At 66.1% G+C, this 14,194-nt stretch overlaps 1 protein-coding gene across 4 annotated transcripts; it reads right to left on the bottom strand.

Annotated features, from left to right (window-relative positions):
- Window positions 1-789: 789 nt before the first annotated feature.
- KLHL30 (kelch like family member 30) lies at window positions 790-14,194 on the bottom strand. 4 transcript variants are annotated; one of them, XM_066345890.1, is made up of 9 exons: window positions 14,104-14,194; window positions 13,038-13,266; window positions 11,434-12,246; window positions 9,366-9,501; window positions 7,531-7,617; window positions 6,431-6,586; window positions 5,187-5,375; window positions 4,062-4,207; window positions 790-2,661 (listed from the first exon to the last, which is right to left on the bottom strand). In XM_066345890.1, exons 3-9 carry the CDS (start codon window positions 12,205-12,207, stop codon window positions 2,410-2,412), a joined length of 1,740 nt encoding a protein of 579 aa, XP_066201987.1. In that variant the 5' UTR covers window positions 12,208-12,246; window positions 13,038-13,266; window positions 14,104-14,194; the 3' UTR covers window positions 790-2,409. The 4 variants fall into 4 exon arrangements, with proteins under 4 accessions (XP_066201987.1, XP_066201986.1, XP_066201985.1 ...); XM_066345889.1 differs by having other exon boundaries at window positions 11,434-12,249; window positions 13,071-13,266; XM_066345888.1 differs by having other exon boundaries at window positions 13,071-13,266.

Raw genomic sequence — 14,194 nt, 5'->3', positions numbered from 1 at the left:
CGGGGGTCTAACCCGTGACCCTGACCAAGGATCGAACCCGTGACCCTGACCGGGGGTCTAACCCGTGACCCCGACCGGGGATCTAATCCGTGACCTCCGCGTGCGGGAACAGCAGTTCATCCACTGAGCCGCCCAGCCGGGGCCGACACGAGTGTCCTTTGGCACGAGCGCCTCAGGAGTGTTTGGTGGTATGCCAGAGAGCGTCCACGGCGCGTGTGGTCCCCACCTGCTCTCCATCCCCTCCGCCAGGCCTGGCTGTCCCCTCGGCTGGGTTTGGCCGGAGGAGGTGCTAGCTATCAGGAGGTGGGGGGGGGGGCGCGCAGAGACAAAGGTGAGGTTGGGTCCCTACTCCACCACTTCCTCCCCGCTGGGTGGCAGGTGGCTGTGGCTCATTCCTTTAGCGAAGGCTCAGCTCCCCCCCCCCGGCAGCCCCCCTGCCCCCCAGCTCTCTTTCTGGAGTCGGCATCTGCCTCATCTGTCCCTTGTCCCCGGGGCAGAGGGGTGGTGACAGCTGGCTCACCCTGGGAGCCTCTCCAGCCCTTGCCCACACCTTGGAAACGGCCCCTCATGAAACCCTCTTCTGTTACTCAATGTGTTTCCTTCAGGGACCCTGAAGGGTGCAATTGGCCTGACCCAGGCCCCCTGAACAGGGGCAGCCCAGCCAATCCGAAGAGGGGGCCCCCAGCCAGAGGACTGCCCCCCATGGCTGAGGGTGTGCAGCTGCAGAAAACACGCCTGACTCGACAACCCCACTCTTTCAACTGCCCGTTTGTGACCAAAATAAGTCCATTTCGAACTTTTTGAATCTTTGTTTTGAAACAGCGCTTGTGGCTGAGCACCTTGAATAACGGTCTAGAACACGTTTCACAGAATTTTCATACAGAAAGACTTGGGGGTCCCCAGAAACCTTCCTCCTCATTTTTGCCCACCCCACCAGCTGAAAAGTGGTCCTGGGTCCGGGACTGGTGTTCCCTTCGGGAGCAGACACCCAGGAGGCCCCTTGGTGTCGGGGGGCCTGGGGACAAACTCCTCCTCCCGTGAGAGATGGGCACGAAGAGTCGGGTCTGGGAGTGAAGTGGGTCTGATTTACAGAAGGGGGCTGGGGGAGGCAGGGACCCTTACTCAGGACCAGGATGCCAGAGACGCCTCTGGTCCCTTATGGGGTTCAAGAAGGAGCCCCAGGCCAGAGGGAGAGAGACGGGCTGCCCAGGGGCCACAGGGCCTCAGCCAGGACGTCTGTATACAGCCAGCCGTGTGACCCTGACAGAGCCCATGACACAGCGGGAGGGCCACTTAGCACCCAGTGAGAGTCCTTCATTGGCCCCTTAGTGACCAACACATGCCTCATTCAGGCCGAGTAAGAAGGAGCCGGAAGCCTGAGCCAGCTAGCTCTACGTGGGGCCGGCCTGAGTCACCCTGAGTCATGCTACGAGCTGGCAGGAGGTGCCCACCGGGCACTGCCCTTGCCTGGGAGGCCGCCTGGCAGCAAGCCACTCACCGACATGCCCAAGGCATCCCTACCTGGTCCTTGCCGCTGACCCCCATTCCCTCCACCCCACCCGCCATGGGTCACCTGCTGGGGACTTTCATTGTGACGGAGAGCTCTTCCTTGTACGCAGAGTCCCCCAAGAAACGGGAAACCCTGGCCTGAGAGCGCCCCCCCCCCCCGCTCACCTCCCTGGGAGACAGTCGCTGGCCCTCCCCCGCCCCCGGCCCCCGGTCAGGCAGAAGGACCCTCTCTCCTGTCCCTCATGCCAGATGCTTTCCGTTCAGTGCTTTGGTGGGGTGCGGCCCTCCCAGGGGCGTGACCCAGGAGAGCCAGGTGGGGGCCTCCTTTGTCCTCAGAAGAGAGGCCTTTGGGGTCAAGGTGCCTCCATGCAGAGGTTGGGATGAGTGGGTGTCAGGGATAGGGGGTCAGGGGGAGGCAGGAAGAGCCAACAGCCCCCCCCCAGCTGGCCTGTTTTTCCTGGATCTAGAGTCAGAGTCTCGGGGGTGGGGGTGGCTGCTGGCCGTGGTCACAGCTGTGGGCCAGGCTCCCACCCTCGCTGGCACCTCAGCGTCCGGGGCCACTCTGTGCCACCCTCATTGATGCGGCTTCCTCTCCACGGCCAGCCACTGAGTTCTCGCCACGCTTCCCGGACCCCTCGCTCCTTCCTCTGAGGTCTCAGACACCCCGGTGGGTCGGGATGCTGCTTCACTCCCTGTTGGGGCGCATAGAGCCCCAGCCCCCGCCGCTGGTCAGCTCGGAGTTGATGTGGTGGCCCGGGAGACCAAGACCATGTCCCGCTGACGTCCCTGGTGGCCTGAGCCCAGCCCCAGCCGAGTGAACAAACCAGAGAAAATGAACGGGGGTCTCCCGCTGGCCACGGGGCCGTCTGCCGGCCGCCTCCGGGCCTGACACGGCGCCGCTCAGTGCTCCTGCGCGGCCCTGAAGGGCTGGGTCCACTTGGAGACGTCCAGGAAGACCGTGGAGGCGCAGTGGTAGAGCCAGGGGCGGGGCAGGGCGCCGTGGCGGGTCCAGGCGTCCCGTCGGGGGTCGTAGGCCTCCATCTCCACGTGGTAGTCGCCGCCCATGCCTTGCCAACGGCCGCCTGTGGCGTACAGCGCGCCGCCCAGCGGCACCAGCGCGCCGTTCTCGTGCAGGCTGTGCAGGGGCTGCACCTGCGGACAGGCTGTGGTCAGGGTCCCGGGCGGCCAGGGAGTGGTGGTCAGGGTCCCGGGCGGCCAGGGAGCGGTGGTCAGGGTCCCGGGCGGCCAGGGAGCGGTGGCCAGGGGACAGGCAGAGAGCACGGCAGCACCGCCCTGGGGCCTGGGGCCTCCCCCCCGCTCCCTGTAAGCCCCCTCTCCAGGCCGCAGCTCGGGGACCATGTGCCCGCACTCTGTTGCTTTCCTGGCCTGTGTCTGCTCATTCCTGAAAGCTGGGTCTGAGGGGACACGGAGCCTGGAGCCCCCTCCCACCAGCCCCCGGGGTGAGGTCTGGGCTGAGCCTCTGATGAGGGGACACGGAGCCTGGAGCCCCCTCCCACTGGCCCCTAGGGTGAGGTCTGGGCTGAGCCTCTGATGCTCAGCTGCTCTCCCAGAGAGGACAGATGTGGCCTCGGCCCTGAGAGACACACGTGGGGGGCCCCTTGTCTCATGGGCCCTTCACCTGGCACCTGCACCCCTGGCCCATGGCCTCAGAAGTGCCCTGGTCCGAGCCAGCAGCCTGCCTGGAGCCGGAGAGAGAGGCGGGCACTTTGGAAAAGCCCAGGGTGGGCGGGAAGGAGAGGTCCGCTGTGGCCTCCACATGAAGGACAGTACCGGGTGGCCCTGCGTGGCTGGGGGCCCCGCCCAGGGCGGAGGCGTGAGCCCGGGCCCAGCTGAGAGGGCCCAGGAAGAAGGCCCGCCTGGCAGGGTGCGCCCTGCACCTGTTGTGCAGCCGTAATGGGGCTTCTGGTCATCTGAGCGCTGACGCCAGGGGACAGCTGTGGGCAGCGGGACCACGGAGGCCCCGTGTGGCCCGGGCAGGGCCCAGTGTGCAGCCTTCCCGGAAGCAGAGCCTGCCCCCTGGTGCTCCAGGGACTGAGATCCTCAGGCAGGTGGGGTGGGCCCAGAGCATCCGGTGCTTCCCCTTCCCTGGTGTCCTTGGGGGGCGAGTGTCAAGGAGCCCACCCCCTCCTTCCCCTGGGCCACGGGCAGCAGAAAATGGGGCACCAAGAATCAGGCTGCTCCCACCTCACCCACAGCTCGGGAATCCGCCTCCCGGCTTGACTGCCCCGAAGGGCGGGAGACTCGCTCCCTCTCGGGCCTGGCCACAGGCGGGAAGAGATTGCTCTTAGTCCACAGCCATCGCTGCAACACCCCCAGCTGAGCCTGGGACTGACCCCCGTGCTGGGGACAGAGCACCCGCGGTGACTAGCAGCCCCCCGGCCTGGGCTCTCCTGTCCTCAGGGGTCTCGGCCATGTCCTCATCCCTTCCTTCACGGTCCTCCCCTGTGGTGACACCCCCAGGTCCCGGGCCTGCTCTCGGGGGCATCGGGGGTCGTGAGGACGTCACACCGGCAGGTGACGCTGGGGCCCACCTTCTGCCACAGGTTGGCCCCGGGGTCGTACACGTAGACCTTCTTGGTGTTGTCCCCGACCAGGTAGAGCGCACCCTGCAGAGCGGCACAGCGGGGCGAGGACAGGTACTTGGGGATGAAGGGCGAGGCGATCATGCTCCACGCTTCTGCGGGGACACAGGGTCTGAGGCCCACCCTCATTGGGGTGCACGGCTGGGCTCCCCCGGGGCAGCACCCTCATCTGAGCCCGGGGAGTGAGCCCCTGCCTGGGGGGTATGGGCTCCACAGACCCGAGCCCACTGCCCAGCTCACTGAGCTTCACTCTCTCTGGACCGTGGTGGAGAGGGGACGCTGGGGGCAGGGGGTCCTCAGAGTCTCATCCTCGGGTCCTTAGTGGGGCCGTGAGAGCCACCCCACCTGCCCGACCCTGACTGGGCGCCCTGGGCCTCTGTCTCCCTCCTGCCCGAGCCACCCCACCTGCCCGACCCTGACTGGGCGCCCTGGGCCTCTGTCTCCCTCCTGCCCGAGCCACCCCAGCTGCCCGACCCTGACTGGGCGCCCTGGGCCTCTGTCTCCCTCCTGCCCGAGCCACCCCACCTGCCCGACCCTGACTGGGCGCCCTGGGCCTCTGTCTCCCTCCCGCCCTGCCCCTTTGGTCTGGTAACCTGGAGGCGCCACCTGACCCTGGGTTCAGCAGGTCCCCTGTGGGGTCCTCACCCCCATCCTGCAGAATGGGTCCTAGTATCACCTCCACCGTCCAGGGGACAGGACGGAGGGTGAGAGACAGGGTTGGGAGAGCCACCAAGCCAGAGGTAGCCCAGCTGGGGACCAAACCTCTTGCGGGGTCCAGAGACCGAGCTGGTGCCCACTGGGCCTTGGGCATCTCGACCACACACAGTTCCAGGCAGAGACGGCAGCCAGACAGTGTCTGAGCCTGGGCTTTCCTGTCACCTGCCCCTAGGCACTCTGCCCCCAGCTCACCACACCTCCAGTCTGGGTGGGAGCTGTGACTCTGTGTAGGTGACCCCTTGGTGTCCCGTCCCCTGGGCCCCACCTGTCCCTGAGCCCCCACCTCCCACTTACTGAGATGGGATATTGTGGCCTTGCAGATGGGGCCTATGGGCCCCTGTCCCCTGGGTCCCCTACCTGTGACGGGGTTGTAGCACTGCAGGGCCAGGGCGTTGTACTTGCAGGCACTGGACCCCACCAGATAGAGCCGGCCCTGGCAGCCGGCTGCCGAGAAGTTGCTGACATACTTGAGGGCCGGGCTGACAGGTGTCCAGGTGTCTGTGTAGGGGTCATAGCTCTCCACCTCGACCACGTCCAGAGTGGTGCCTGCAGGGGCAGGGGGCGGGGGCGGGGCTGCAGGGGACTGGGCCCAAGGGCAGCTTCCTGGGCCTGCAGGCCCTGGGCTCTGTAGAGGGGCGGGGACCACCCCGGGTGCCCCAGGACGGGAAGGCAGTGGAGGGCACAGCCTCAGTCAGCAGGTGGGTCACCCTCGTTTCAGAGAGAAGTGAGGCTGGGAGAGGTGAGGGCACTTGCTCAAGGCCCCATGGCCAAGCAGTGGCATGGGGGGCGGGGGGCGGGCACACTCGTGTAAAAGATTTCCCGGCTCCGGAAGGGTGATAGGGCCTCATAGTAAAAGCCCTGCTGCTCCCAACCCCTCAGAACTGGGGCGCCGTGGAGGGGTGACGGTGGGAGCCCCCAGGAGGCTGGCCCTCCTGGCCTCTCGCATGGGGGTGGTCCTTCCCCGGGGCGGAGGCAGTCTGTCCTAGCAGAGCTGTGGGCAGTCCCCCCCGCAGCGCCGGGGAGAGCCTGGGTGTGAGGGCCTGCCCAGGGGACCCCGAGGTCCTTGGACTCAGGACCTGTGCATGCCTTCTGCCCTCGGGCTGGGCACGCCACTGCAAAGGGACAAGGGGCTGGGCACGGCCCCTGCGGAGGGACAAGGGGCTGGGCAGGCCTGGGGCAGTGAGGAGCGGTCTCGAGGCCAGCTGGTCACCCAGAGAGGCCTCGGGGAGCTGGCTCAGCCCGTGTTTTATTCCTCGACCTTCATCCAACCCCACGTGTCCCTGGGGTGACTCTGATGGGGGCCTGGGGTGGACGGGGGTGAGGTGGGCTCCGTGCTCAGGCCGGGCAGGGTGGGGTGGACGGGGGTGAGGTGGGCCCCGTGCTCAGGCCGGGCAGGGTGGGGTGGACGGGGGTGAGGTGGGCCCCGTGCTCAGGCCGGGCAGGGTGGGGCAAAGGTGACAGCAAAGGGACCCGCTGTGGCTGCCTTCACCCCAGGGACTTCGCTGAGCGGGGGACTCCGAGCTGAGACCCGGGCCCCAGGCTCTGGGGCGGGAGCGGCTGTCTCTTCGGGCAGCCTGGGGACGCGGAGAGGGTGGTCTCACCGCCGATGACGTAGATCTCCCCGTTGAGCGCTGCGCTGGCGTGGTTGGTGCGGGCCTTCAGCATGGGCGCCACGGGCTTCCAGACTGCCTCCTTCAGCAGGAAGCACCAGGCCTGGGTGGTCGACCAGGTGTCTGTCTTGGTGCCCCGCGAGCCACCTGCCGGGACAGGTGCTGTCCACTCCAGTGTCCATCAGCCTGGGGTCTGTGAGCCACCAAGCGTCCGGCTCCCTTCTCTCCAGTCCAGTGCTGTGCTGACAGACACTGGGCGGGGTCGGACGCGGTGGCACAGTCTAGCGGGCTGGCCTAGGGTTCTCCATGCCCCACAAACAAGAGGTGCAAGACCCGCAGTTTAAAAACCTCACCTGGGCCCTGGCCAGTTGGCTCAGTGGTAGAGCGTCTGCCTGGCATGCGGGAGTCCCGGGTTCGATTCCTGGCCAGGGCACACAGGAGAAGCGCCCATCTGCTTCTCCACCCCTCCCCCTCTCCTTCCTCTCTGTCTCTCTCTTCCCCTCCCGCAGCCAAGGCTCCACTGGAGCAAAGTTTGCCCGGGCGCTGAGGATGGCTCCATGGCCTCCGCCTCAGGCGCTAGAATGGCTCTGATTGTGGCAGAGCGATGCCCCAGATGGGCAGAGCATCGCCCTCTGGTGGGCATGCCGGGTGGATCCTGGTGGATCCCGGTCAGGCGCATGCGGGAGTCTGTCTGACTTCCTCCCCATTTCCAACTTCAGAAAAATACAAAAACCTCACCTGTGGGAGCTCTTCCCCAAGCAAATCTTACAAGGACCCCCAACCTCTGACATACACAGGAGCGGAGTGACCCCTCACTGCTGCCACCACACAGTTCCGTCTGGGGGGGGGTGGAAAGCTCTGGAAGGGTCTTCCCTAAGCTGTCGGGGATCCTACGAAGTGTGTGTGGGGGGTCCCGCCTGCCCACCTGTGACGTAGATGCTGTTGTTGACCAGGGAGAAGCCCCACTTGTGGGAGTCGGGGAAGTGTGTGGGGGTCCCGCCTGCCCACCTGTGACGTAGATGCTGTTGTTGACCAGGGAGAAGCCCCACTTGTGGGAGTCGGGGAAGTGTGTGGGGGTCCCGCCTGCCCACCTGTGACGTAGATGCTGTTGTTGAGCGCGGCCAGGGAGAAGCCCCACTTGTGGAAGTCGGGGAAGTCCGGGAGCGTCATCCACCTCTCTGGCAGGAAAGAGAGGCCAGGGGTCAGCGTGCAGAGCTCCCGGCTGGGGCCTCCCACCCCTCAGCTCCCATTCTACTCAGCGAGGACAGAGACGTCCCCTCACCAGCTAAACGGAGCACAGGGGGAGGGGGCCAGGGGCTCCCACGGGGCCGGGGTCCGAGCCGGCTCTGGGGGCTCCTCGGAGCCCGGCACCCAGACTGGACACAGGCTGGACACAGGCTGGCCCCAGGCTGAGCTGAGAGGTGGCCCAGGCTCCAGAGGCTGCTCCCACTCGGACCCCCGCAGCTGACCCCGCTGACACCAAACAAACCTTCTGGTTTGGACCTCCCTCAGTCGGAAGGGGTGGTGGGTCCAGGGATCTGACCTCCAGTCCCGAGTGGGTTCTCCCAGAAACTTCACTCAGGTGCCTTCGGTCACCTGGGCACCTCTGTGCTCCCGTGAGCCGGGGGCGTGCCGGGGACCAGACACCTGTCCCAGCTCTCATGCACCCGCTGTGTGGCCTTGGACCAGCCTGGCCTCAGTGTCTCTGTCTGTGGGAAGGGGATGACTCCCACCCCCAGGGATGTGTGGGGACCACGTGAGACAACGTGTGTCTGTCATTCAGCAACTGCTCAGCCACAGGTGGCTCTCAGGCCCGGAGAAGGCACCCGAGTCCGACCTGCCTGCACCGAGCCACATGAGGTTGACTGAGGCCAGGAGCAGCTGAGAAAATGCTTTGAGAAAAACCAAATGAGACCATAAGAGTGGGGAACGTCTGAGTCCTGTAAGTGGACACATTTCGGGGGTTTGTGGAAGGGAGGCACCCAGGCTTGGGAAGACTCTGTCCATTGTTGACGAGAGTTTTCAGGCCGTGGCGGAGCCTCGGGCCTTGCTGGGCAGGGGCTGCGTGTCCCCCCTGACTCATGTCTGTGTCACCCCAGGGTGGGGACTGCCTAGACGTCGGTCACCAGCCCTTTGCCTGCCAGCATCCCCTCTGCCACCCTCCCTGGCAGGACCCGAGGACAGCTGCTCCCGGGAGGAGCCAGCGAGCTCATCTGATGTCAGGCCCGAAATCCCCTGACCTGAGACAGCTGGCCCCAAGCCTGCCAGCCGCGGATGCTATGGGGTGGCTGGTGACCAGCCCAGCACCCCCAGGACACCAGCCAGCCTTCATCAGTGCTGCCCACAGAGCTTTCCCCGGGGCCCACGTGGACCCCCCAGGCGGGAAAGCCGCCTCCCAAGGGCAGGCCAGACTCCGCGCCGTGTGCTTCTCATTTTAACTCTGTGAGGAGCCCATTCCACAGACGAGGACACAGAGGCTCAGGGGGGTCAGATGACCTGCTCAAAGGCTGGACTTAGAATCCCACTGGGGCTGACCCAGGACTGAGCTTCGTCCCCGAGGCTACGTGCACCCCACACTGAGGCCACGGTCTCGTCAGGCACACGGGGACGGGAGCACCGAGAGGAAGCAGCGCCCCCCACCCCCGGCCCGACGACATGGGGCAGTATAGGCAGCTGAGCCCCTGACTGGGGGCCTGGCCCGTGCGTGGCCTCAAAGACAGAACCGTGGCTGTGGCTGGAGGGAGAGGGGCCCACAGCGCCCCCCCTACTGTCAGCATCCCCTCCCCAGCCCCCCTGCCGCCCTGGGGGGCCCAGGCACACCCGGAATGGGCCCGCTCTCTGTACACGGGGCACCATGGCTCCCGTCCGGTGGCCGGGACAGTGGCTGAGCTCTGGATGTAGGGCCGGGGGTTTGGGGGGTACTCACTGGCTTTGGTGTTGTAGAAAGCGAAGTTCCCAAGGTGGGGGGTGAGCTCCTCCTCACCCTCCTCCTCCTCCTCCAGGGCCCGCCCGCCCACCACCACCAGCACCTCCTCCTGCTGCGGCCGGGCCAGGGGCAGCGCCTGCGGGCAGGTGGGCTGCGGTCAGAGGGAAGGGCGACAGCTGTCCCCCCCCACACCCAGGGCCCCCCCCCCCCCGGCACTGCCGCCCCAGTGGGGCCTTCTCTGTTTTTTCACGTAGTGTGTAGGTTTGGTTTTTTTGAGAGAGAGGAAGAGAGAGAAGGTGAGAAGCATCAACTGGTAGTTGCTTCACTAAGGTTGTCCCTTGACGGCTTCTCATGCAGGAACAGGCGGGGGGAGGGGGGGAGGTGCTTCTGTCAAGCCAGTGACCCTGCGCTCAAGCCGGCCATCTCAGGGTTTTGAACCTGGGATCTCAGCATCCCAGGTCAACACTCTATCCACTGCACCACCGCTGGTCAGGTGCCTCGGCCGCATTTTCAGAGGCAGGTACTGGCCTGGACATTTGGGGGCCGCTGTGGGTCTGCGAGCATGCTTCTGTGTCGGTGCACGTGCATGGGGTGGGGTGAGCTTCAGTGTGTGTGCCTGTGTGTGTGCGTGCCTGTGTGTGTGTGCGTGTGTGTGTGTATGTGCCTGTGTGTGTGCCTGTGTGTGTGTGTGCCTGTGTGTGTGTGCGTGTGTGTGTGTGTGTGCCTGTGTGTGTGCCTGTGTGTGTGCGTGCCTGTGTGTGTGCGTGTGCCTGTGTATGTGTGCACGCGCGTGTGTGTGCGTGCCTGTGTATGTGTGTGTGTGCCTGTGTATGTGTGTGCGTGTGTGTGCGCCTGTGTATGTGTGTGTGCCTGTGTATGTGTGTGCGTGTGTGTGTCTGTGTATGTGTGTGCGTGTGTGTGTGCACCTGTGTATGTGTGTGTGCCTGTGTATGTGTGTGTGCCTGTGTATGTGTGTGCGCGCATGTGTGCGTGTGCGTGTGTGTGTGCGCGCATGTGTGTGTGTGCGTGTGTGTGTGCATGCACGTGGTGACACCGGCAACGCTCAGAACAGTGAGACGGGGCCGCCCGTCCCTGGCACCCCCCACGCCGTGTGTGACAGTGGCCCTCCTCCCACCTGCCTTTGGAGCCGACCCCCAGACACTGTCCCCCAGCCCCCAGATAAGGAGCCGCATGCGAGCCCACCCAGCGGGGATGGCCCTGGCTGGTGGGAGATGCTGCCGTGCTTCCTTCTTCCTTGGTCGACAAGTAGCCACTGCCCAGAGCTCCTAGTCCCCAGCGGTGTCGTGACCTCTCTGGCCCCTCCCACAGGTGCCTGCACCTGCCACCACCAGCAATTCCAAGGTAAACGCCTGGTGGGCTCGGCCTCCAGCTGGCTCCACCCCGAGGCCAACCCTTTGTGTCTGGTGGTCCAGGGTCACCGAGCACCCCGCCCGTGGCCCGAGCCACACCTTGGTTCCCAGGCTCGGCTCCGAGACCCTCACGTCACGCCTCTGTAGCGAGGCCCTGAGCAGGCAGCAGGTGGACTCGTTCCTTGTCTCAGCCTCCCTCACGCTGGCCTGTCACTTCCGTGGGGACCTGCCCCGGGCCCCCCAGGCCCAGGCCCATGGCCAGCACAGGTAGGAAATGGCGCCCAGAAATGCTGAGGAGCTTTCCAAGGGGCAGGTGCCCAGGCCTGTCTGTGCCCCTTGCCAGTGCCTCTTCTCTGATCTCCTTCCCTCCTGCTGAGCTTGAATTCCCATCTTTGAGGCCCAGCTCATACGCTGCCTCCTTCAGAAAGCCCTCCCTGACTGCCCACCCACCCACCGAGGATGGGTCCGGCCCCAGCGCTGGTCTTTCTCAGGCTGCCTTAGCTCTGGTTCCAGATTTGCCTCCTGAGCTGTGGACTCCTGTGGGACAGGGCTCAGGAATGGTCACTTCTGGGTCCCTCCCCCACACTTGGCACACACAGGGGCACAGCCTCTACTTGGGGGTAAATGGTGTACTCTCCGTCCCGTGCCGGTGGAGCGTCCCGGCTTCTCCTCCCTGCCCCCCCCCTGCCCCCACTCACCTCATCACGGCCCTGGGACAGGGCCACCCGACACGCCTCCGACTGCAGGATCAGGGGCTCCGTGGTCAGCAGCTGCTGCACGCAGGGCCGGGGCACGGCGTCCAGGCGCACCAGGCCGAGCAGCTCGGGCAGGCGGGCGGCCCGGGCCTGCGGGTCGTGGCGCACCCAGCGCAGCAGGGCCTCCAGGCGGCTCTGCTCCGGCTGCACCTGCAGCAGGTCGCTGGCCAGACAGGTGGCCAGCCGGTCTTGGGACAGCTGCAGGAACTCGTCCTCCTGAGCCACGGCCTCGAAGTTCTCCCGCAGGAAGGCCCAGGCCTTGGCGGCCACGCCCAGCAGCCCCTGCTGCTCCCCGAACTCACAGATGCCCAGGCAGTTGGTGGCGTCCAGCTGCTGCTGCAGGTAGTGGCCGCAGACCTTCTGCACGGCGGGGAAGTGGAGGCGCGTGGCTGTGCGAGTCAGCGCCTCCACGTTGGCCTGGGTGATGGTCAGCCGGCCCGTGTACACGAAGTCCACCAGCTGGCCCACCACGGCGGCCTCCACGTCCCACAGCTCCACGCGCGCCGAGAAACTCTCGGCAAAGTCGCCGGCGAACATGGCGTGGAAGTAGGGGCTGCTGAGCGCCAGGAGGCCGCGGTGGCAGGGCAGCTCCCGGCCGTCCACCAGCAGCGTGACGTCGGCCAGCTTGGGCTGCGAGCGCAGCCTCTGCAGCCCGTCCAGCATGTCCTGGGCGTGTGAGGGCAGCTGGAAGTCCAGGTCATCCACGTTCCGCACCATGACTGCGGGTGCCAACTCGGCCGGCCTCCGGGGGGGACGCTGCTGGGGCGAGAAGGGAGCTGGTCGCTGGGGGCACAGGCGTCTCTTCCTCCCCAGCCCTCCCCACTGCTCCGCACGCCTCAGCTGAGCACCAGCACTGCGCAAGGCGCTTTACTCAGCACCCCCTGGGCCGGACACAGCGCCGTGGCCCGTGAGGCAGGCCCGAGGGTCAGTCCCTGCACAGCGTGGAGGCAGAGGGTCTCCCCGTGGCCCGGCCATCAGAGCAGGATGGGGTCAGCAAGAGAGCCCGCGCTCCGGGCCCCTCCACATTTCCGGGCCACGCAGAGCAGACCCCAGGAGCTTGGGGTTCCCTGTGGTCCCCAACCCCCAATGGGCTTCCTCTGCTCCCAGTTACACCATTCCTGGGGAGGGCGTTGGGGACACTGGAGAGATTTCCTGCCCCGCTGTTCGTGGCCACAGGGAGTCTTGGCCAGCCACAACCTTGCTGGTGTCTTGGGGGGCAGCGGTGGCCCTCTCTGGTCCCTGGCTGATGGTGTGGGGGCTGCGTGACCGCACCTTCCCAGCCGCTCATGCTCACGGGGCTCCCGCGTGCCGGCCACATCCCGGGGGTGTGGCTCACGCCTTCCTCACGCGTACAACCCTGTGAGGTGCGTGCTGTTAGCGTCCCTTGTACGTGGGCGGAAACTGAGGCACAAAAGGCTGAGGTAGCACTTGTCCCAGGTCACACACGGCAGGACGCAGGGGAGCCAGGCCAGAGCACCCCTGCTGAACCCCCTCCCCCCAGGTTTCCACCATCTCTGCGGGGGGGCAAGGGGTGGGAGGGTCAAGACAAACCAAGGAAAACTCTCCGAGAGCGATTTCACCTCCCAGTTCCTGTCGCCCAATTCAGCAAATCCACTTCTGGCTTCTGGGCTTATTTAGTTTTGTGCACAGCTATTAATGGACTTCTGATATTTCCCTCCAGGAAAGGTCTGCCCGCCCGGAGGCGTCCACCGCTGCCCAGAGCTGCACCCAGGGAAATGGTCTGTCCACCAGGGGGCGCCCTCCGGAGCCCTCAGCCTGTCCATGGGGACAAAGCTCAGCAAGGGAGTCAGTGAACTACAGACGCCCAGGGTGGGGGAGGCCTTGCTGAGCTGCCATGCTGGTGTCCACGGGAGCTGATGGCCCCTCCCTGCCCCCTGCGGCCGCCCATCCTCATCCCACAGAGCAGGGACGGACCCAGGGAGCCCCCCTGGGGGCCCGAGCACCTGCCTGGGCTCATGCGTGGGACAGCAGAGGTCAACAGACCTGGCCAGCGTCCCTCCCGCCTGAGCCCCTCCCGGGGAGGCCCTCTGGGCAGTGATGGCCTCTACCCTCCACATGTGAGTGGCAGGAGGGCCAGCCACCCCCCACCAGGACTTGCATTCCTGTCATTGTTGTGTTGCCTCTGGCCTGCTGCTCCCAGGCCAGGGGCCAGGGCAGGGGCACCCGGCCACATTCCCACGGGGCCTTAGCAGTGCCTGTGGACACCTGCCACCCTGCAGGCCCAGCTCAGGGCAGTGGCTTCTGCAGGGTCCCAGGACCTCCAGCCAGTGCCTGTCCGGGCCAGGCGTGAGGAGAGCTGGGCAGTCAGGACAGCCAAGGGCAGGCCTGACTCCTTCTCCAGCTGGACGCTGTGGACCCGGCTATAATCGGGGTGTGGCCCAGCCTCCCCTCCTTAGCCGCCTCTCCAGCTGGGACATGGAGGGACGTCCACCTGCTGAGCCCCCCCCCCCAGGGGCCGGTATCTGGGGACTCTCTCCAAAAGACCCAGCACTGTGATCTCCAAGCCCACGGGCCACCCCACCGTCACCCACTCTCTCCCCGCCCACCCCGGCCCCTTCCATCTGCCCCTGTCCAGATCCCCCTGGACCCTACCTCTCAGTGGGACCCTGTGCCCCGTTGCTGAGGACTCGGGCCGGAGAACAGGAGTGGCCAGCTGGCTGAGGGGACATGGAGGGCCTGCTGG

This window comes from Saccopteryx leptura, chromosome 7 (genome assembly GCF_036850995.1).
Source record: "Saccopteryx leptura isolate mSacLep1 chromosome 7, mSacLep1_pri_phased_curated, whole genome shotgun sequence".
Classification (NCBI taxonomy): domain Eukaryota; kingdom Metazoa; phylum Chordata; class Mammalia; order Chiroptera; family Emballonuridae; genus Saccopteryx; species Saccopteryx leptura.
The sequence above is the reverse complement of the archived record's forward strand: the minus strand, read 5'-3'. Positions and strand labels throughout refer to the sequence as shown.